Consider the following 23,699-nt stretch of genomic DNA (forward strand, 5'->3'; position numbering starts at 1 on the left):
AATTGTGCATATATTGCTTTCTTGGATGGAGAGCAGAAGGATGTGGGGGGGGGATGGGTGTAAGGAGAGACCCCTGACTTCTGTTGTGAAAAGTCAGTCACATCTGTTGTCCCATCCACTTTTGCTCCACCTGCCACCTGGCATGTAGCCTCCAGAAGGTGTTGCTGCTACGGTAGGTGGTGCATCAATGAAAAGGCTTGCAGGTGGATGTTGATAGGCCTAACCCATGCATGACACGGGCTTATTTTAGGCTGTGTACTGCATACAGTGGTACCTTGCAAGATGAATGCCCTGCAAGACGCATTTTTCACAAGACGAATGCGTCTTGTGATCTGATGGTGACCCGCAAGACGAATTTGTTTTGCGAAAAATTTGTCTTGCGAATTGCGGTTTCCCATAGCAATGCATTGAAATGTAATTAATGCGTTCCTATGGGCAAAAAAAGAAATCTCAATGCATTCCTATGGGAAACCGCAATTTACAAGATGAATTTTTCGCAAAACGAATTGACTCGCGGAATGAATTAAATTCGTCTTGTGAGGCATCACTGTATTGTATAGTTTAAGGACACTGCTTTACCCAAAAAATCCTGGAAACTCTAGTTTGTTAAGGGTGCTGGGAATTGTAACTCTGTGAGGGCTAAACTACATTTCTCATAATTCTTTAGAGCAGTGGTTCCCAAACTTTTTTTGGCCATGCCTCACCTAAGCATCTCAAAAATCTTGATGCCACCTCCCCTGTGGCATATAATTCTTATTATTCAAAAAGTGAATTCCTATTCACGTGGAGGAAACAAGCTTTTGGTCTAAACAAGCTTTCACATCCCCCACCCATAAAAATAAGATTGCCCCCCTGTGAGGCGTGTGCCCCATGTTGGGAACCATGGCTTTGGAGGGAAGCCATGTGCTTACTGTATTGTGTGTATGCAGTCTTAGAAATAAAAAAGCAAGGAAAAAAAGTATTCATTGAGATGCAGTGACCAAAAGCAACTCTGTGCATTTTCTGTTCTCTGAAGTGTTGCCAATGATCTCATTTGCCTTATGTTTTAAGATCATCGACTGTTCTGACGATTTCAATTAATTCTCCTCCACAGGGCCAGGTGCATAAAAGGGCATTAAGATGTCATTCCGTTTTGGGCATCACCTCATCAAACCCTCTGTTGTGTTTCTGAAGACGGAACTATCCTTTGCACTTGTGAACCGGAAGCCTGTGGTTCCGGGTCGTATCCTTTTCCCCCTTTGGTTTGCATGCATCTTGCATAACAGTCCATTTCTGGAACCTTGGCTGTCTCCGCCGGAGTAGAAGGAGCCCCTCTTTCCCCGCTAAAGAGCAGGTAAGATGTTACTCATATTTATTCTGAAGCCAGTCAGTGGAGCATAATATGCTTGATCGGTGTTGCAGAACTTCTGAAAGCGGTTGCTTAGCAACAGTGACCTTAGAGGTGAATTTTCTACTGACCTTTTCACCACAGAAGATGTATAAATAAACAGGTGGTGCTTCTTTGCTTCTCTTTCCCTTTTCCTTGTTTTTAAAAATGATCTGGAAAGTGTCTCAGAGATGCTCCTGTTTTTAACTGTCAAGTTATCGGCCCTGTTGTGCAGCCTATTTTGGTCTAAGCAAAGCTTCCAGGCGAGGTTGGCGTGAGATCTATCAAGTCCATATTCAGGCTCTCAGTGGCTACTAGTCATGATGGCTATATGCTTCTTCCAGGACCAGAGGATCCACGTTTCTGAATACAGTGGTACCACAGTTTAAGTACACAACTGGTTCCGGAAGTCTGTTCATAAACTGAAGCGTTTATAAACTGAAGCGAACTTTCCCATTGAAAGTAATGGAAAGTGGATTAATCCGTTCCAGACGGGTCCGCGGAGTACTCAACCTGAAGCGTTCTTAACCCGAGGTATGAGTGTAATTGGTTCCAGAAGTCCGTACTTAACCCGAAGCGAACTTTCCCATTGAAGCAAATGGAAAGTGGATTAATCCGTTCCAGACGGGTCCGCGGAGTACTTAAACTGAAAGTACTCAAACCGACGCGTACTTAAACCGAGGTATGACTATACCAGTACCTGGGGAACGGCAGCAGGAGATTACTTTCATGTTTTGCCTATAGGCTTTCCAGAGGCATATGGATTATCAATACAGGAAACACAAATATTGGATTGGCCTTTGTTCTGATCCAGCCATACCTTTCTTAGGTGCACTGGCTGATCATCATCACTGGTTTATTAATCGCCTTCTAAACAATCCGTCTCAAGGAGATTTACACACAAGAGGATTCAAAACAGTTAAAAACTCAAAACCTATCAAAAGTAAGAGAAAAGACAAAATTGAGTTTTGACTGTATATGTTTAAAATATTGAAGCTTAATAAAACATCATTGGAAAACAACCCTCAAACATATCACCTACATTTAAAACAAGACTAAAACCCAAACAAAGTGTGCTCCCATTTACCCATCTGGGAAAACCTGGTGAGACAAAAAATGTATTCAGTTGTTTCCAGAAAGTGCGGATAGTAGAAATGCTGTTCCACAGAACAAGGGCAGCCACAGTCCTTGGGTTTAGCTGAGAGCAGGCAACTAAAAGCCGCCAGTTGACAGTTGCTACAACCCTCCAGAGCACACATAGGAAGTTTCCTCAGAACAATGGCTCATCTTCCTTAGTGCTGTCTACTTTAACGGGCAATGCTTGCCAGGTTTTCAGACAGTGGTGTCTCCCAGAGTCTGGGGAATGAACCTGGGACCTTCTGCAGGCAAAGCAGATGTATTGCTCTGGGACATTATGGGGAAATGGAAATGGTGACCCCAAAATAGTGGCCCACAGCTGCTTGGAGCAATAGCTGGAAGATACTGCGTGCCATAGTAGTTTCCCCCCAAAGTGGTCCGTGGTTGGACTGAGAAGATAGTGACCAACTGGCCACTATCACACACTTTCTTTCTTCTTTGGCGATCACTCGTATCCCGAGTAAGATTGTCTTCCATAAACACGGTTTTAACAATTCTGGATCCACACGTCCTTCCACAGTGGGGACATTGGTTTCCGGGTGGGAGTTGATCACGGTGTGGATTTGCCAAGTGTGCCTTCCTCTTAGCACGTTTCTCCCTTGTGTCCTGACTTTGAGTGTCTTCAAAGCCCATGACACCTTTGGTAAAGGCTGTTCATACACTCTAACTCTGCCCTTCTCTCCTGTTTGTCATTACAATGCTGAAAACAAAACATGGTTATGTAAAATGAAGGGTGATGCTACTGGGAGACTGCAGAAGAGCTGTGTAAAGCTGCATTCACCTGACCTGGCAACAACAAGTGTATTCCCGGGCTTTATAGCAATAATTTCATCTGCTTGGTTTCTGACTCACTTATACATACATATATTTCTTAGCAGACAATGAAATATTAATGTGTTTGAATTTCGGCAAGATAGAGACAAAAAGAATGAGTTTAAAAGCCAATTCACTTTGGATGTCAAGTTAATTAACTTGTATGTTTTGAAAAATCCAGGTTTAAAAAGGGAGCTGGGAGGAGGGAAGAGAGACTTAGATTGTGAAATTATTCCTACAGCATGGCTTATATTCTGGAAAGGCTCTGTAGCGCAAACCACTGCGAACATAGAAATGCAGGACATGGTTGAAGACATCAGTTCATTGCAACGCGGTGCTTTGGGGTGTTTGTGCAATTTTCATTGTATTAAGCTTTGTTCAGGGGTTGGGTTTGCACATTCAACCACACGTTTCCTTTGTTGCTGCACTGGTATTTTTTATTTTTTAAAAAAGATTTTTATTAAAGTACGATAATTTTTACATACATTATATTCTCTCCTTCCAATTTTTAATTTCCCGTACCGTTTTTACTTTCCCTTCCCACCCCTTCCCCCACCCATAATCCACTGGAAGGGTTCAAACTGTTGTCCTCAGCCACAGGCACAATGTCTTTAATTTCCACTGAATGTCTTCTGATCCAGTAGTTGTTATCCATTGGAGATAGGGGTTCTGTCTGGTCCTTATAATAGTAGACGTGGCCCTCCATGTTATTTCCTGTGACGTTACTGCCACGATGTCTGACTGAATAAATTCAAATAAATAATTAGTCCAGACCTCTACTGTCCATTTTTCTCTATCTTTCCAACCAGAGCTATTGTTGCCTTTCCTGCTAGTATCATTGCTTTGAAGGTGTGCTGGTCACCTTTCTCTGTGGCCGTGTTTCCTAGTGTACCCATTGTCATAAGATTGAAGTCTATAGGTAACTTCACTTTAAAAACTTCATTAATAACCTTAAGGGTTTTTTCCCCAAAATTCCCTTACCTCTGGGCATTCCCAATACATATGGGAGAACCATCCCTTGGCTTGTTCACAATGCCAGCAGTTAGGGTTCAATCCTGGTATCATATTAGCTAGCTGGGCCGAGGTTCTATACCATTTTAGAAATAGTTTTAGTTCGAGCTCCCTAAATTTGCTTACTTTAATCTCGTCTATTCCTTTCATTATCCTTTCGACCTTTGATTTGCTAATTTGTTCTTCCTTACTCCACATCTTTTGAATAAGTTGGGTTGTCAGTTTTTTATTTGCAATCATGCTGCACTGGTACTTAAGACACAGGGACGCGGGTGGCGCTGTGGTCTAAATCAGAAGGTTCGAATCCGGGCAACGGGGTGAGCTACCATTGCTCTGTCCCAGCTTCTGCCAACCTAGCAGTTCGAAAGCATGCCAGTGCAAGTAGATCAATAGGTACTGCTGTGGCGGGAAGGTGAATGGCATTTCCGTGTGCTGTGGCACTCATCATGGTGTTCCGTTGTGGTAGAAGCAGTTTAGTCTTGCTGGCCACATGACCTGGAAAGCTGTCTGTGGACAAATGCCGTCTCCCTCGGCCTGAAAAGTGAGATGAGCTCCGCACCCCATAGTCGCTTTTGACTGGACTTAACCGTCCAGGGGTCCTTTACCTTATCTTTTTACTTGACATATTCAAATTCCATTAGATGTTTATAGGGGGGGCTCTTGTTTAAAGAAGATATGCAGCAGCCCAGTGTTGGAGTCATAGTAGCTGTTCCCTGACCCGTCTCCCCTGTCCTAAACTTGATTTCCGATATTCTTTCCCTTGCATAATCTTAGTGGTTGGTTAGTTTGGCTCTTCAGAATAATGAAGGAGCGGTATTGATGCTCTTCTGATTCATTTTTGCTGGTTTTTTGAAACGGAAGCAGAATTTATTTATTACATTCAAATAAACAACTATCACCTGAGGAATTCAAGGGGGGATACATGGTGCTGCCTCTCCTCATTTTATCCCCACAACAACCCTGTGAGGGTTGTTCCTAATTCATACTTCAGCTAGGCTATCGGATATCCTATATTAGGTAAACTAGTTTATGTCTCCATGGTTATGAATTATCCATATTATTCATAGACTATATCTTCTGAAAAGCTTGGGGGCAGACAACAATACAGTGGGGGGGAACCAAGGTTGTGCCAAGTTTTCACCTGTAAAAGTTTACTCGGCTTGGGAGGGGTAGTGATTGCAAAATGACCCCCTAAACTCTCACAGGCATAACTTTTGAGATGTTGCTTGTGGCTGCCTACAGTCATTGTGTTTCCCCTTTGTGCTGCTCCTTTTTTTTATAATAATTTTTATTAATTTTACAAACAAAACTAAACAAACTACACAAACATACAATATAACACTGTCCCTTCGTTTTCCCTCCACCCACTGGTTCACCTTTGCCACCAGTGAGACCCGTGTGCTTTGAGAATCAAAGGGGTCCATTGTAGGTTGGGTTTGGCCTCCCCCCTCCCTCCTCCCCCCTCTTCCCCCCCTGCCACTGAAAGGACAGGAATGGAGGAGCTCTGAGGATTGGTTTCCCCCAGCTCATTCATAAGCATACTTAGACAAATACAAACATAACAATAATAGGGGAGGATTTTAACTCCCCAATTCTTATTACCTTAACCTTATACTTGTGACTTCCTCGATAGTCTTCCTCCTGGTTTTCCTTAAACAAAATCTAAAGTTTATGGCGGGTTTTCTATTTCAGTTTAAAATCCTTTTCTTATATTATTAACTCAACCCTCCTCCTTTTCCATGCTGCCCTCCCACAGGCCCCCTCCTGCCACAAGAGGAACCTGTGGGGCACAGCATTTCCAAGGTTCCATTATATCCCCTCCTCACCCCTCTGAGCACTCCCTGCCACTGAGTATCTCAGAGTAAGGAAAGGAGAGTAGGCAGCTTTCTGCCTAAACCTAACTTAACTTACAAAAATTTACATTAACTTAAATTCTTTCCTAAGCCGTTCTTAGAACTCCCTCCAGAAAACACAGCTTTTTCCATTCATTTTTACACTCCATCTCCTCTCCCTAAGTCTTTTCCCCCAATTGGATTAGCATTTCCGTTAACAGGCCAAAATTTCAAAAACCGTCTTTCAGAAACTAAAAACAAAAATTATTTAACTAAAATATTCACCCCACACCCATTCTTTCCCATATCCGTCTCCAGACCCTTGTCCTCCCTTGCCCCTGTCTTTCCCATTCCTCCCTGACATCACCCCACATTTCAACCCCTCCAGGATCTTCAAGTCCATTAATCCTCAAATTCCTTTGCTTCTCATTTTCTTGCTCTGCTTGATTTTCTTCCTTTTGAAGTCCATGCTTTGCTTCATCCCAAACATATTTTTTATAGTCCAAGTCCTCTTTAAAATTTCCATCTAGTTGTTTCTCCTGACATCCAGATTCAATCTCCACAGTCTCCAAAATCAAATTTTCCTCTAAATCCTGGACTTGGACTTCATCCTCGACTGCTGGTAAATTGGGATGTTGCCGTTCCTTGTAGATATCCTCCCATATTTGTAGATAGTTTAGCACAGCCTCCTGGAAGGCTCGAGAGTACTGTGTTTTCATATTTCTCCTGACCGCAGACAAACAGGAGGTGGAGAACAAAGAGGTGCTGGAAAATTCCTTCCTCAGACGGTCGACTCCATTTTGGCTGTTCTTTTCCTTTGTCTTCTAACTCAGTCACAACTCCATTCTTAATTCCAATATTGAATAGTTCTACCACATTTTCAGTCAATTTTTACTAATTTCAACAGTACAATAAATCCACCCGGTCTTTTGACAGCTTGACAGCTTTTGACAGCTGTCAAAGCACTCTCCCCCTTAATAATGCTGTACCTCAAGGGGTGCCGGACTCGGGAGTTGAGAGGGTTCAAAAAAGTCTTTCTTTCTCTCGGGTCCACAGTCCCAGATGCCTTTTGTCGTTCAGCTTAAGATTATTTAAAGCGCCTCCCAGTTTTCCATTAGGAAGAGACCGACTTCCGTTTCTTTAAAGCCTCTCCTATTTTCCAATTAACGAATTTAAAGTCCGTGATCACAATTCCACTTACTTTTTGGAAGTTTAAATTTGTTCGGAAGAATCTGCCGCTTGCCGGGTCAGGACTCGGAGCTTCACTTCTCGGAGGTAAGATATAGCCCAAAATGGCTCCCGCGGTTCCACCCCGCCGGCTCTCGATCGCTCTATTGAGCTCTCGGGCAGCGGGGGATCCGCAAAAAACGGAGCAACCGCTGGGCACGTGAGTCACCGGGACTCTCTACCCGGTGTTTTTACGGGGAATCCGCTCGCTCTGCGGGCTTCCCCCCCCCTCCGCGAAGCCAGGGACATCGGCGCGCGAGGTCCCTGCGTCCTTCTCTCCGCCGCGACAGACCGGAAGTCCCCTTTGTGCTGCTCCTGTAGCACAAATCTGTGCCTTGATCTCTCTCGTCGTGTGATGCCAGTCACAAATGTAAGGAGTGTCTTAGGATAGCACAATGCTAATGAGATTGGAATAATCCCTCCTCCCACCTATGCACATTCTCTTTGTGCGTGACTGCGCATAGGCACGCACATTGGGAAATAAACAGAATCATACCAGGAAATGGCAGGAGAGTGCTGGAAAGTCTTCATGGTTTGTGAGGAGACCCTTCCCAGAGCCCAAAGAGGCTGTCAGTGAGAACGGAGGAAGCCCTGAAGAGACTGGAGGTGCAACGGGGCTTTGTTTAGGCTGCTTAGCCTCCCTGCCTAACAGCTGACACGCGAGGTAGCACAGTAGCAACCACCGCTTTCCTGCATTTCCCCCAGCCAGCCCCAGAGCTTCAACTCTAGATATTTTGCTCTGGATTGGAGATACAGCCCCTACTTTATGTGATTTCACATACAGCCCCCCCCCCCCAGAATGTAATCGCCATGTAAGTGGGGGACACTTGTGCCTGCCAGAACAAGGAAAAGTAGATGAAGCCAATGGGAAGTAACAACAAAGATCCCTGTTTGGCATTGTCCTCCCTCGCAATGGGGGCATAGCTGCCAAGTTTTCCCTTTTCTCGTGAGGAAGCCTATTCAGCATAAGGGGAAATCCCTTAAAAAAAGGGATAACTTGGCAGCTATGAATGGGGGTAAGATAGGGTTGCAGACCACAGCCTGAATGGGAGCTTTATTCTTTATTCTCTCCCTTTGCAGACACCTGCTCAAAATTGCCAGAAGTCAGTTGTTTTTGTTACTAGGGGTTGCAAAAAGCTTGGTTCAGCTCTAGAAAAGCAATTAAATGAAAATCAGGTTATATGGTTTTGAAAGGCTAGAAGCCAGCTTTCCTGATTCCTGAAAAACAATCTAAATGGAGAAGGCTTTCTTAACCATGCTTCCAAAATTTCTTGGCCATAGCTCCCTGTCCCTTTGAAGGAGAGAAAGCAACCAATGATCTTCTCTTATAGAAACCTCTCTTGCTTTCCAAAGATGGCTCAGTGAAACCATCATTCAGAGGTCTCTCTTCACTTTAAGCGCTATATAGATTATTTGATGCATCCTTGAATTTTCCAAAAGTTTTAAACAGAGCCCCTTACCACAGAGCAAAGTGTCTTCCTCACGCTAGTACGTTGTCTTTGTGCACATTCATACCTTTTGCCTGCTTCAATTTAATTTTTGCCAGAAGTCCTGGAAGCAAGGCACTTTTATAAACATGAAAAAGGGCAGGATCTCTTGGGGAAATAGCTGAGCTTCAGACACCTTAGTGGTCAGATTGCACATGTTTACACAACCCATTATCCTCTGATAATAATCCCTTAATCCTGCAGGGTCAAACCAGGAGTTTAGTTGTTTGAGATATGTTTTGGAGGGAACTCGAGAGAAACTCTAAGGTTCTTATTTGTATGCCCAAGAGATTTGGTGGTCAGGCGCAATGGGCTTAAAAGGCCTTTTGCTGGGAAGGTGATGCTGTTGGATGTTTGTTGAATGAAGAATAAATGAGAGAACTGAAATAAATGGAACTGAGCAGAGCTGTGGAAAAGGAGTAAGCAGAACGACTGACGCACAATGAATTTATGTGATCTGTCAGGGGATTGTTGCAGCTACTCTCGAGTAAAGACGCTCCAGTCTGCACTGTCTTTAAGCGTTTTATTGTGCAAACTATTTACAATGCAGAGATAACAGAGAACATGACCGCCTAGTCTGATTCAGAACCCGGCAATGACTGCTTCCTGCTTTTCGGCCAGCATAAAAGCCTGGGCACCCCAAAACGCCACCCCTTCACCCTATGTGTGGTCACACACCTCAATTCGGGCGCCGTAAGGAGAGGTTTCCCCTCTTGCTGGCTGGGGCAGCGCCTGGGCTCTGACGTCTTGCTGAGTCCCCTCGACCAGAGCAGTGCCAGGGCTCTGACACATCTCTTAGCCCTTCCTGCACTCTCTGTCCTCCATAGCGTTGCCAGGGCTCAGACACCTCACTGAGCCCTCCCTCCAAACCGCTCCATTCCTCATTCCTGACTCGCTGCTTGTGCTATCGCTGGAGTGGCATAGGAAGTTGCATCTGTGCCTCACCTTCATTTATGTTGCAGTCAAAGTCGGGATTAAGTTTGGGGCTATATGATTAGCTGGGAGCCATACCAGGAGGAGGTTTGTCCTGCGTGGCATTGTTCCTGTGTAAGTGCTGTTGGCAAGATGCCCTCCCTCCCACGTTTGCCAGAGTGGGAATATGATGGTACTGGCAGGGCAGACAACATTGCTTCGTACAAATAAAGGTGTGAGTCACAGTCTCTTCAGTTATTAATGCAACTTTTGGAATAAATTAAGGTGTGGGCTGATTGTAAAATTTCCTTTGCAACAAAGCACATGGGCTGTTTTCCCCTGTGGCTGGTTCTGCCTAGAATGGCCATGTGTCCTACTTTACAGAGGGGCAGTTTGCTATTTTCAGGATTGTTTAATACAGGTGCTGTTTAGAGAGAGAAAACCTTGACCTACAGCAGGCATAGGCAACCTCGGCTCTCAAGATGTTTTGGGACTACAACTCCCATGATTCCTAGCTAACAGAACCAGTGGTCAGGGTGTTGGGATTTTCTATTCCACCTTTAGTTGCAGACATGGGATTACTATGTGTCACATGTCTGTTTACATGCCAAAACTGTTTGCTGGCACAAGCGGAACTTCTATTATGTTGTTGTTGTTGTTGCTGCTGCTGCTGCTTTTGACTCTCTCTTGGAAGAGATGGCAAGGAGAGAGACAACATGTTTCTTTGTCCTGATTTATGATTAATAAATCCATAGTTCCTAGTATTTCCCCTGTGGTTGGTTCTGCCACAAGCTTCAAGCCTCTTTTGTTGCACAGTTTTGCTCTACTAAGTAAAGTGTGCTCATGTCAGCAGACTTGGGTCACTAATTTATGTCGCACCAGAGGTCAAGGGATCTTCTCAGCGTGATGGCTGGAAGGAGATGATCCAGCTGGGGGCTAGCCAGCTGGCCGTTCGACCCCCAGATGCTGACACAGGTATGATGGGAATTGTAGTCCCAAAACATCTGGAGGGCTGAGGCTGCCTATGCCTGACCTAGAGAGAGGAACAGGTCCTTTGACACTGCCCATCACCCCTTAGCACCTGAAGAGACATGCATGATGTCAGGAATGGGGCAAGTGGACGTGGCTTGGGGGAAAGTGGCCCCATGGAAAAGACTCTTCTCCTGCCTTCCTGCCTATATGCAGTGGAGAAGTTTCCCATCTGATGCTTGCCTGGCATGGTTTGGTCCCTCTGAGCATGGCTCCCGTTTGTTCCATCTCTCCACTCAGGGCTGGCCCACCCATGAGGCAGGGAGTAGCAACCACCTCAGGCAGCAGGATCTCAAGAAGCAGCAGGTCCCAGTGTAGATCTTTATTCTCCCCACCCCTTGTTCACAATGTAGATCATCACTTGCCCCTTCTTCCCTGGTGGGTTTGTGGTTTTGCGAGTTGCTTCAGGTGCCAAAATGTCCTGAGCCAGCCTTGTTTCCATCCATGTGTTGAAGCGAGTGGAAGGGCACATGAATTGTGTTACGGGAGCTGTGTTTGTCCTTCTTGTTCCTGATCAGAATGAACCTGCCTGACGTGGGAGGAGAACCTTTCTGGGTGCAGAAGTTTAAGAAAATGCTCCACCCTTGGGACCCACAAGCAAAGAGAAAGTTATTATTGTGGATGAGGGGAGCTAAGGAAAGCACCTTCTTTCTGCACATGCATGCACATGAGTTTGCACCCTATCCTAGCCTTTGAGCTTTGGGCTTTTTTGAAGCCAGCTATAGCAAGGTTTCATGTCTAGGTTCCAGTTAAGCCTTTCTCAACCCCCTTTGTTAGTTGGAGTGGGGTGTCTGTGCTGGAACCCAAGTTGCCAAGCAACAAGCACTGGCAACTGCTGGGTGAAGCCCAAGATAATTTTGTAATTAAGTTCTGCTCACTAAAGTACTACTGTTTGTGGGTTTGTTTGTTTTTTTGCACCGATATGAGTAATTTGAGGCTGCACTGCTGTTTTTATTCAAGCATTTACTTCCATTATTACACAGCTTTGCATGTGTTCTGCTTGTGTCTCACAATAAATATAACCATTATTGAGCTTTCTTTTTGTTTGTTGTTCTTGAGGATAGGTTTTTTTTAATGCTCCTTGTTCTATCCTTATTGTAGTATAAGGTTCTCGCTTTCAACTTGTGTTAAAGCATGAAAAATGAATTTGAACATTAATAGAATCCATTTGCGGACCAGGGCTTTTATTGTAAATAAAATTATTCATTTGTTATGTCCTATTGTTTTCAGCAGACATAGTATTGATCTTTGGGTTTCTGCTTGGGGATGCCATAAGGAGCACTAGCATAAAGGCACTAGCAGGGCAACATTTGTAAATTGATTGAATGTAAAGCATAATGACAGAGACAAACATCATTTCTAAAGCAATGCTATATCACACACAGCATTTTTCAACAGCTTATTGAGCTGGTTATTGAAAAGAGCAGCCTATCCAAAGTGGAACAATGAGCAGGATGTTAATGGGACCAAACAATTTTATTGTGATTCATTGAGGACACTGTGACCCTTGCAATATATGCATTAAAAATTAGAATGGATTTTCTAAAAGAACTTTTTGGCCTACTTTGGCTGTAAAGAAAAGTTGTGAGCACGTGGTAAAGAACAAACCTCGGAGACTTTTATTTACATAGGCACTAATTCTAGAGCGGCTCTCTACCTGCAGCTTGGGATTCCAAAAGCACAGGCAGATGATCTAAGTGTAGAGCAGATTTTTGAGAGTGAATGGGGGTTGAAAGGGTAGGAGAGGAAGGGGAAGGCTGCTCTGCTTGAAGAATGGCAATGCTGGATGCATCCTGTCTTCTCTGTTGTTCTCAGTAAGTGCTGATGGTCACCTGTTCACTTTTTAGCAAAGTGGATTGGTTGCCTAGAGCGAAAGGTGTGCACTCCAGTGGGTATGTTAAAAGCTGGACCTCGGGAAAAGTGATTGCTGAACAAATTTGCCAGGGAGGAAAAACAGGTTGTAAGAGCAGGATCTTCTGTTCTGTTCAAACTATTCATTTAAGACATTTCTATATTTCTTAATGATTCACATTTCTAAGCACTGATCCACAGAAAATGGGGAAATGAAACACTAAACATTCATCACAGTGTGAAACATTACCTTAAAATGCCTGCAGGAACAAGAAAGTCTTTGTTGTGTGTCTGAATAAATAATAAAATAAAATAAATTGTCCAGTAGCACCTTTGTTGTTTAGTCGGTCAGTCGTGTCCGGCTCTTCGCGACCCCATGGATCAGAGCATGCCAGGCACTCCTGTCTTCCAGTGCCTCCCGCAGTTTGGTCAGACTCATGTTGGTAGCTTCGAGAACACTGTCCAACCATCTCGTCCTGTCGTCCCCTTCTCCTTGTGCCCTCCATCTTTCCAGGGAGTCTTCTCTTCTCATGAGGTGGCCAAAGTATTGGAGCCTCAGCTTCAGGATCTGTCCTTCCAGTGAGCACTCAGGGCTGATTTCCTTCAGGATGGATAGGTTTGGTCTTCTTGCAGTCCATGGGACTCTCAAGAGTCTCCTCCAGCACCATAATTCAAAAGCATCAATTCTTCGGCGATCAACCTTCTTTATGGTCCAGCTCTCACTTCCATACATCACTACTGGGAAAACCATAGCTTTAACTATACAGACCTTTGTCGGCAAGGTGATATCTCTGCTTTTTAAGATGCTGTCTAGGTTTGTCATTGCTTTTCTCCCAAGAAGCAGGCGTCTTTTAATTTCGTGACTGCTGTGATCTGATTTCAATGCTGCCCATCTGGTGCCTGTCTAATCTCACCTGAGAGGGCGTTGCAGAGGCTTGGGTCCACTACACTGAATGGTCAGCTTCTAGTAGTTACAAGTCATGCATCTGAGCCATTTGGGACTCTCAACAGGGACTCCCCCCAAGATCTAGGAGAAACTCCGTACTATGCAACCCCATCTAGCCTCCAGGACTGGCGAATGGTCAATCTCCCAGACATGGAAGCCACTCGCCAGCTGTCCCTCCATTTTCCTAGGGCTCAAGCTCATTTTACTAGCCCTTTATCCATTCTACAATGGCATCCGGACAACATTCCACACAGTTTTTAATCAATACATGGATAGTGCAATGCATGTACCAGCTCCCTCCAAACGCCATGTGTTTTATCACCGTGTTTGAACAGAGCCAACACAGAACCTGTGCTTTGCAATTTTTGTGTGTACATAACTTTTCCATATGTACATATGCCTATTGTGTTGGGAACAGGGCCACTAGGGCAGTGCCACCCCACTCCACATTGTACGTATGTGATCTGGCACTTTTGAGTGTTTGGTTGGCTGGATGAATACGTATCCTGAAACCTTGTAATGTTACCAAGTACAGAGGTAGTGTGGATGTATTTAAAAGAAGAAGAATAAAAAGTAGATTCATTGTCAGAAAACATTTTACAAACGTTTCTATGTAAGTACAGGTGGAAGCTTTCGTTGCCTTGTAATTGTTGTTGTCGCCTAGAGAAAGAAAAATCTTTTGTCATTAAGAGAAATTGCTATCAGTTTCGTAAGAGCTCTCTATGTAACATGTAATCATTATTATTATTTTAAAATTATTGGGATAAATATATCTTTAAGCTGTAGGTGTTTGCCTTCAATTACAATACATGCTCAGAAAGCTCCACAGGTAAGAAAAAGAGAGAGAGAAGAAAGGGGGAAAAGTATAACTATCTTTCATTTATGTGAGCTAGGGTAGAAGATTGGAGACCAGTGACCAACATCTGTTTATACAGTGGTACCTCGACTTACGAACGACTCGACAACCGAACTTTTCAACTTACGAGTGGGGCAAATGGCCACACGCTTACGAATTTCTTGACATCCGAACGGAAACCACGGCGGTTTTAGATAGGGTTTTTTCGACTTACGAATTTTTAGATGGGGTTGCTTCGACTTTCGAATTTTTCCGTTTCCAATGCATTCCTATGGGAAATCACGTTTTAAATGGTGCTTTTCAACTTACAAATTTTTCGACCTATGAAGGTGCCTTCGGGACGGATTAAATTCGTAAGTCGAGGCACCACTGTACTTTCCTATTACTGTTTAATGCAGTATCATGAAATACCTACTTAATTGACAATCAAAATCCATACCTCCCCCAAAGAGGAAAATTGTTAGAGGAGAAGTAGGTGGTACTTGTCTAGATGGTAGTAAAGGTAAAGGGACCCCTGACCATTAGGTCCAGTCGTGACCGACTCTGGGGATGCGGCGCTCATCTCGCATTATTGGCCGAGGGAGCCAGCGTATAGCTTCCAGGTCATGTGGCCAGCATGACAAAGCCGCTTCTGGCAAACCAGAGCAGCACATGGAAACGCCGTTTACCTTCCCGCTGTAGCGGTTCTTATTTATCTACTTGCATTTTGACGTGCTTTCGAACTGCTAGGTTGGCAGGATGTCTAGATGGTACCTGTGGCCTAATAAGATCAATGAGTTGCCATGGCTCTTGCTTTGAGCAATGACCAGACACGAATGTCCAAGAGGGACCTGAGTCTGTTCACATTGGCTGTAGAGACACCAGGTGCAAACATCGACACCGATTGTGGTTGGGGTCTTAGCCCCCAAGGCAGAGGTAACATTTCACCAGTTGGAATCCCCCTGCTCCCATTCACAAAGTTTCCAGGTACAAGGACTGCCTCCTTTATGGTCAAGTTCTTAACTGAGAACTTTCTGCAGTCATGTTGCTTCAGACCAACCATACCTGCTACCAGATCTTATAGGCACTGCTTTCTGGTAGAAACAAAACTCAATAAACCCTACAACGATCGGGGCTGCCTGTGGTTACTTAGCAGTGAGTAGAAATGTACTCTGCACATGCCCAGGGGCTACCTTAGGGATATGTACTTTTTCAGGACTGAATTACAGAGTTAAAAAATACACCTGGGGAATGAATTCTAGCTCCAAACAAGTCTCCTGGTACTGAATTTCAAGGCACCCACTGCATACATTTGCTAGTTTCCCAGAGAAAATACATCTGATTCAATTGCTGTAATGATGAGATCAGTCTACATCCCAATCCCAAAGAAGGGCAGTGCCAAAGAATGCTCCAACTACCGCACAATTGCGCTCATTTCACATGCTAGCAAGGTTATGCTTAAAATTCTACAAGGCAGGCTTAGGCAGTATGTGGACCGAGAACTCCCAGAAGTGCAAGCTGGATTTCGAAGGGCCAGAGGAACCAGAGACCAAATAGCAAACATACGCTGGATTATGGAGAAAGCTAGAGAGTTCCAGAAAAACATCTACTTCTGCTTCATTGACTACGCAAAAGCATTTGACTGCGTCGACCACAGCAAACTATGGCAAGTTCTTAAAGAAATGGGAGTGCCTGATCACCTCATCTGTCTCCTGAGAAATCTCTATGTGGGACAAGAAGCTACAGTTAGAACTGGATATGGAACAACTGGTTGGTTCAAAATTGCGAAAGGAGTACGACAAGGTTGTATATTGTCTCCCGGCTTATTTAACTTAAATACAGAATTCATCATGCAAAAGGCTGGACTAGATGAATCCCAAGCTGGAATTAAGATTGCCAGAAGAAATATAAACAACCTCAGGTATGCAGATGACACAACCTTGATGGCAGAAAGTGAGGAGGAATTAAAGAACCTTTCAATGAGGGTGAAAGAGGAGAGCGCAAAATATGGTCTGAAGCTCAACATCAAAAAAACTAAGATCATGGCCACTGGTCCCATCACCTCCTGGCAAATAGAAGGGGAAGAAATGGAGGCAGTGAGAGATTTTACTTTCCTGGGCTCCTTGATCACTGCAGATGGTGACAGCAGTCACGAAATTAAAATACGCCTGCTTCTTGGGAGAAAAGCAATGACAAACCTAGACAACCTCTTAAAAAGCAGAGACATCACCTTGCCAACAAAGGTCCGTATGTATGGAAGTGAGAGCTGGACCATAAAGAAGGCTGATCACCAAAGAATTGATGCTTTTCAATTTTGGTGCTGGAGGAGACTCTTGAGAGTCCCATGGACTGCAAGAAGATCAAACCTATCCATTCTTAAGGAAATCAGCCCTGAGTGCTCACTGGAAGGACAGATCCTGAAGCTGAGGCTACAGTACTTTGGCCACCTCATGAGAAGAGAAGAATCCTTGGAAAAGACCCTGATGTTGGGAAAGATTGAGGGCACACGGAGAAGGGGACGACAGAGGACGAGATGGCTGGACAGTGTTCTTGAAGCTACAAACATGAGTTTGATCAAACTGCGGGAGGCAGTGGAAGACAGGAGTGCCTGGTGTGCTCTGGTCCATGGGGTCACGAAGAGTCGGACATGACTAAACGACTAAACAACAACAAAGGATGGCCCAGTGTGCATGTATTAGTAAACCAGAGGTGAGCATGGAGATTGCTTTCACTTTGTTGTTCACCTGGCATGAATGGTTTCTTTCACATCCAACTCACAACCCACCCACAATTGGCAAGTCATGACCAAACCTTAACTTCGTGACATGGTTTGTTTGGAGTGAAGCAAGCTATGACCCGCCATTTAGTTGTAAAGTAGGGTTACCATATTTCAAGAAGAGGAAAATCCAGTCGCAAAGGTTGTTGAGCTTTCGGGGGCAAAGTTATTGAGCTGTTTTGTTGTTGTTTGCAACAACTAATAAAAAAAGGATTTTTTCAGAATTTTTTTTTTCACCCAAAAGTCAACACTTCTTATATATATGTGGGCTGCCAGGTTTCAAAAATTCCATTGTCAATGGATGTATCACAGCAATTTCTGGGAAATTCCGGACATATGATAGTCCTATGCAAAGCCATGGGTTGTGGTTTTTTGCTGCAACTCATTGCTAGGGAAGGAGTGGAAAAGGAGTAATCTGCAGGCTCCTAAGAAACCATCAACTGCAGTTTAACAAATGTGCAAACTCTTCAGGTAAAGGAGGTAAAGGTAAAGGACCCCTGGATGGTTTGTCCACAGACAGCTTTCCAGGTCATGTGGCCAGCATGACTAAACCACTTCTGGTGCAACAGAACACTGTGATAGAAACCAGAGCGCACGGAAATGCCGTTTACCTTCCCGCCGGAGCGGTACCTATTTATCTACTTGCACTGGCCTGCTTTTGAACTGCTAGGTTGGCAGAAGCTGGGACAGAGCAACGGGAGCTCACTCCGTCGTGGGGATTCAAATCGCTGAGCACCTGATCGGCAAGCCCAAGAGGCTCAGTGGTTTATACCACAGTGCCACCTGTATCCCAGGACCCACATCTCCAGGAACGACTACTGGACAGACTGGCAAGTCCTTTGAATTGGTTGTTCAGAAAGCTATGGAAACTTTTGCAAGAGCAGCTGAAGAAAGCTTACAAAAGGATAATGAACATTTTTCCCCCCTTGACAAATAACTGCTCTTCATAGCCTTTTTTTCTTTTTAAAAGAAGTGTGAAACTGTGGCGCATAAATATAGAATAGTTTAAACCCAGCAGTTCTTTATGGGCTCGGTATACAGTTAGTTCATAATGGAGCTGGTAACTGAAAAGACAACCTTTCATTTTTTTTATATGTAACCTCTTGAATAAACAAACTTGGTAACTGTGAATATTATTCATGAGAGCAGACAGGGAATTGGCAAGTGTGTTACAGCTTTATCGTAACTGTGATACCAGAATAGCTCTCCAGGCTCTGCATTATTGTTCTTGAACATTACCTGCAGCTATGGGAAGATTTTGTCCCCCTTATTCTGCGTTGTATTGTAATAGATTTGTAGTGTGTGGGGCTTTCCCCCTAATATAATGCCTTGCAGTTGAAACTGTAAGATGGGAGTTGGAACACGGGAACAATTCCTGAACTTTTGTCTATTATGTTTTGTGCACATTTCAGAATACTTCCCTACTCCTTCCCTTAATAGCCATGTAATCAAAAATTTGTTATTTTCAGCATAGCTAAACAAAACCCGGATAAGAGATGGAAGGCTTGAACCTATGACAGAACCAGCACATAATTAAAAGGGGTGATTGGAATGCTTATTCATAAATAAGAAAGAATTGTAATAGATGATGCAACACATTTTGGAATGCAATATTTGTAATGGAGCTGGATCTGCAGGAAAGTCATTGATAATCATATTAAATTCCTTAATATTTCCAATGTAGCATGAGTTTGCGGGGGTAGTGGGATCTCTGAACTGTGTGACACATTACGTCCCCTCCAAAATCACATTTAGAGATGGATTTGAAGTTTCTCCTTTCAACTCTTTAAACGTGGAAGTAATGACACAATGTTTGCTCATCCCTCCCCTCCCCCCCCACTGAACATGCACTGGCTTTATTTTGCTCCGCTGAGCCTAATGGATGGCATTTGTCTGTCATGAGAATCACAAATGAGAGTTAGGACTTGATTCGCTATAATTGCTTCTAAGGCGAACGCCCCACGCTTTCACAAATAATGACGTTTTGTTTTAAGCAAGCTCTTCCTGTTTCAGAATGGCAGGCTGTAGAGAGGCACATGCCTTGAGGGAAGATCACTCGGCTTATGCCAGCGAGGGGCATCTTCTCCAGACATGTTGCCCTTAGAAAAGGCAGCTGGAAATGTAGTTATAATTGCCCTAAGGAGGCTTGGTCTGAAGGGTAAATCAATTCCTAAGATTTATGCATGCCACTTTCCTAACTGAAAAAGGAGAAGATGTCAGAAGAACTAGTGATGGGTAGATAAAGCTGACAGATTAAAATAGGCCTTTGGGGATTATTTGGGGCTGATTCATACCAATGCTAGGTGCCTGTCTGCACAACCTTTTTAACCTCTACTTAGAGCGCCATTTTCTTTAATCCATTGTCACCAGTGTGGGAGCAACAGTGCCTGAGGCATTTTTTTTTAGATTGCGTTGAATTCAATATGTAACACGTAGTTTGGTTCTCAGTAAGGCAAGCTAAAAGGGACGCGGGTGGCGCTGTGGTCTAAACCACAGAGCCTAGGGCTTGCTGATCGGAAGGTCGGCAGTTCGAATACCCGCAACGGGGTGAGCTCCCGTTGCTCGGTCCCAGCTCCTGCCAACCTAGCAGTTCAAAAGCCCATCAAGTGCAAGTAGATAAATAGGTACTGCTCCAGCGGGAAGGTAAACGGCATTTCTGTGTGCTGCTCTGGTTCTCCAGAAGCGGCTTAGTCATGCTGGTCACATGACCTGGAAGCTGTCCCATGGACAAACACCAGCTCCCTCAGCCTAAAGTGCGAGATGAGCGCACAACCCCAGAGTCGTCTGCAACTGGACCTAACGGTCAGGGGTACCTTTACCTTTACTTTAAGACAAGGCAGATTCAAGTGTCTCACAAATGGACTGAACAGGAGTGTGCAATTTTCCATATTGTTTGTGGGCTTCGAAGGTGCATCTGGTTGTCCACCACTGAAACCAAGTCAGTGGACTAGGTCAGTCTATCCCAACCTGTTGCCCTTCAGAGGTTTCGGATTACAACTCCCATCAGCCCCCACCCAGCATTTGCCGGGGCTAATGGATATTGTATTCCAAAACATCTGGAGGGCAACAGGTTGTGAAAGGCTGGACTTTGGTCTGTTCGCACATTGATATATTCTTATTCCACACCTGGAATACCGTGTCCAATTCTTGTCCTTATGTTATTATTGCAGAAGCCATGCATCACCCTTTGCATTTGGCCGCTATTATGAAGTAAGCCGCATTGGACCAAGTGAGACTTTCTTCTGAGTAAACACGCACAGCATTGCACCGTAAAAAGTTCTCGCACGACAAAATTGCTGCATCTCACAACACTGTGGCCTTGCTCCATCGGGCTTAGCTGTGTATGAGCTGCAAAGATAACTGTACCTGAGAACGGATAATTTTTCTCCTTCTCTAATGCATCTGGAGATGGATATAGTTATCAAGAGATCTTTTCATCTTACAGATTTATTTCTAGTATGGGATATCTTTTCAGACTGAAAATTATTTCTCCCTCTGCTAATAATTTGGTAGTGGATCACAATAACCTCTGGGCTTTTTGATGAAAATGGCAATTTGGGTGTAATGGGTGTTATATAAGTTACATCCAGCTCAAATAAAGCAGGAAATATCACATTAAATTGTTACCGCTTTTTAAGAAAAAGAGGAGAGGAGATAAAGGGGAGTTCGGTTTTAATGTGAAATCCCTTTCACTGCTCTGCCACGGTATAAGTCTTTTTTTAAAAAAAAAAACAACAAAAAAAAACAAGTATTGCTGTGTTCTGCTCAGAGATTTTAAGATTAAATTTCTTCTATTACAGGTAATAAACTCCCATCGGCCTTAGCCAGCAATGATGGGCATTGTCCTCAAGGTGTTGCTGGACTACACCAAGTTGGTGGGGGGTGGGGGGTGGGCTTAGTTGGTGAGGAGAGAGACCAGTAAAAAGAGTTAAGTTAGGAGGGCAAACACCTTCACATGGCCTGCATTTGTGTTGTTATCCAGCGGCTTTACTCAAAGTAGAAAACAATAACAGTGAAGTACAACCGAAGCTATTTTATTGACTGGCCATTTTATATTCTTGCTTTGAGTGGTAGAACCGACCTCTTGTCACCCCACTGCTGTCTATCAATAGCTAATTCAAATTGGTTAGAATACCTCTTGCTTCATGTGGTATTGATTATATTTACTTTTAAGCCTCTGTGCTTATAGGAATTGTGCTGGCCCCCTGAAAATGCGGAGAAAACTGAATTACCTTCTCAATTAAGCAAGCAGAAACATCAGTTTCAGAGCTATGGCTTTGAACATATTTTCATGGGATTTGTCCAGAAAAGTCATCTGCTTTTTCTTCTCGGATATTGCTCCGATGCTGCAGCTCGGCACCATTAAAGTTGGTTATTCTGTGCCTCGGTATTTTATTGAAATTCTTTAGGCACAAAGGCCTCCTACGATACCTGCAAAATGAAATTACCCAGTTCCTCCCCGAAAATTTATTTAGCCTCAGGTAGAGTAAATAAAAGCAAAATGAAGTCAAAGTTTTTAATATTGTTCACTTTGCAAAGCCCTTTCACAGCGCTGGAAAATTACTTCGGCGCCACAAACTTTTTAAGTGCTTTTGGTCAGGCCAGTGTTTTATCAAATGTCCTTAAGGAACGTTTCATACCTCTCCCACGCCCCCCTTCAGACGTACACCCAAGACAAAAATGTAAAGTGTGAAAGCAATACCCTGAAGGCAGCCCTGTTTAGGGAAGCTTTTAATGTTTAACAGACCATTGTATTTTAATATCTTGTTGGAAGCTGCCCAGAGTGGCTGGGGAAACCCAGCCAGATGGGCGGGGTATAAATAAATAAATAAATAAATAAATAAATAAATAAATAATATTATTACCCTGTGTTTGTGAGCCATACACTAATCAGGAGATATACTCATGATGAGCAATACTCACCAGGAGGCTGTGATTGGCCTATCGAATGTAGGCATGGATTTGCCTCTCTGTTCTGTAGGATATGGTCCTAAGGGATGGGATCCAGCCTACATATTTTCCAACATGGCGGCAACTATCCCTGGTTGTAGGAGAACCTGGAAACCCTGGTGTTCTTTGTTGCCTTTAGTTTAATGATCTGCACCATGGGTAGGCAAGCTAAGGCCCGGGGGCCGGATGCGGCCCAATCACCTTCACAATCCGGCCCCCGGAAGGTCCGGGAATCAGCGTGTTTTTACATGGGTGGAACGTGTCCTTTTATTTAAAATGCATCTTTGGGTTATTTGTGGGGCCTACCTGGTGTTTTTACATGAGTAGAATGTGTGTTTTTATTTATAATGCATCTCTGGGTTATTTGTGGGGCATAGGAATTTGTTCATCCCCCCCCAAAAAAAAATATATAGTCTGGCCCCCCACAAGGTCTGAGGGACAGCCCCCTGCTGAAAAAGTTTGCTGGCCCCTGATCTGCACTTAGGATTGCCAGACTCAATAGAGGGCAGGACTTCTGCACCTTTAATTGCCCTGCTCTCTTTTGAGTCTGGAAACCTTAAAGAGAAACCAGCAGACCCTTTGTTTAATTTCCAAGCAAAGGGTCTGCTGGTTTCTCTTTAAGGTTTCCAGACTCAAAAGAGAGCAGGGCAATTAAAGGCACAGAAGTCCTGTCCTCTATTGAGTCTGGCAACCCCACTACTCAAGTAGTGCTGATTGAGGGTGGAATGAACCCAGGGCATGCCACTATGGCTAATATAGGTCATCCTGCTGAACAGAAGCAGCTGTTGCACTCAAGGAACTATGAACAGTGTCCAGAAACACCTACTATTCCACAAGGCAACAGCACCTTACTTCTGAAGCATGTGACTCCATTGTTCAGATGGCTGCACTGGGCAACTGCTGCCCCACCACTCTCTTACCCCAGGAGGAGGTGTTTGCAACCAAGTGTATAAGCCACAGGGTTTAGGGAGCGTTTCTGTAGAAGTAGGCGCACTGCCGGCTGCTATGCGCAGCAGGCACAACTCCATTGCATAGAGATGCATTCACCACACTCTGAACCCACCTGGCCAAACCCTCTGAACTAGCTTTCACCAACCAGGACAGACAGGCATAAAGAGAGCAAGAAGCTGGTCGCTTCTTTGCAAGGCTCCTGTCCACATAATCAGGCTGCATGAACTGAAATCAATCCCACAGACCATGGGAAGGCATCCATCATATTGTGAAATGGGAAACTTGCTATAAATCTCCCAAGTATGTTTATGAAAAAGGGAATTGCCAGCTCCACTCAGGTATCAAAAAAAAAAGTTAAATGTAAGAAACCACAACCCAGTCCTTTAATTAGTAATTAGTCATGTGGAAGAAGTGTGATGGCAGATCTCTGATTAATATTTCCCTGGTATTAATCCATTAATATTAATAAAATAATTTATACATGACTGTCTCGTGGGGGGATCTTGAATCCTGCGTGGGGAAAAGTTAGGCTTGAAAATCTTGTACTGTGCTGTACTTTTAACTTTCAAGGCAGAA

The 23,699-nt window shown here is 44.0% G+C and overlaps 1 protein-coding gene across 12 annotated transcripts in view; it reads left to right on the plus strand.

Annotated features, from left to right (window-relative positions):
- Window positions 1-23,699, plus strand: part of FHIT (fragile histidine triad diadenosine triphosphatase) — a 1,052,598-nt gene that overhangs the window by 401,070 nt on the left and 627,829 nt on the right. For all 12 annotated transcript variants that reach the window (XM_088662578.1, XM_088662587.1, XM_088662582.1 and 9 more), the window contains one exon: window positions 1,094-1,222. In XM_088662578.1, coding sequence (XP_088518704.1) covers window positions 1,120-1,222 — 103 coding nt within the window. In that variant the 5' untranslated portion in view covers window positions 1,094-1,119. The remainder of the gene's footprint in view (window positions 1-1,093; window positions 1,223-23,699) is intronic.

Source organism: Zootoca vivipara, chromosome 2 (assembly GCF_965207765.1).
Source record: "Zootoca vivipara chromosome 2, rZooViv2.hap1.1, whole genome shotgun sequence".
Lineage (NCBI taxonomy): Eukaryota > Metazoa > Chordata > Lepidosauria > Squamata > Lacertidae > Zootoca > Zootoca vivipara.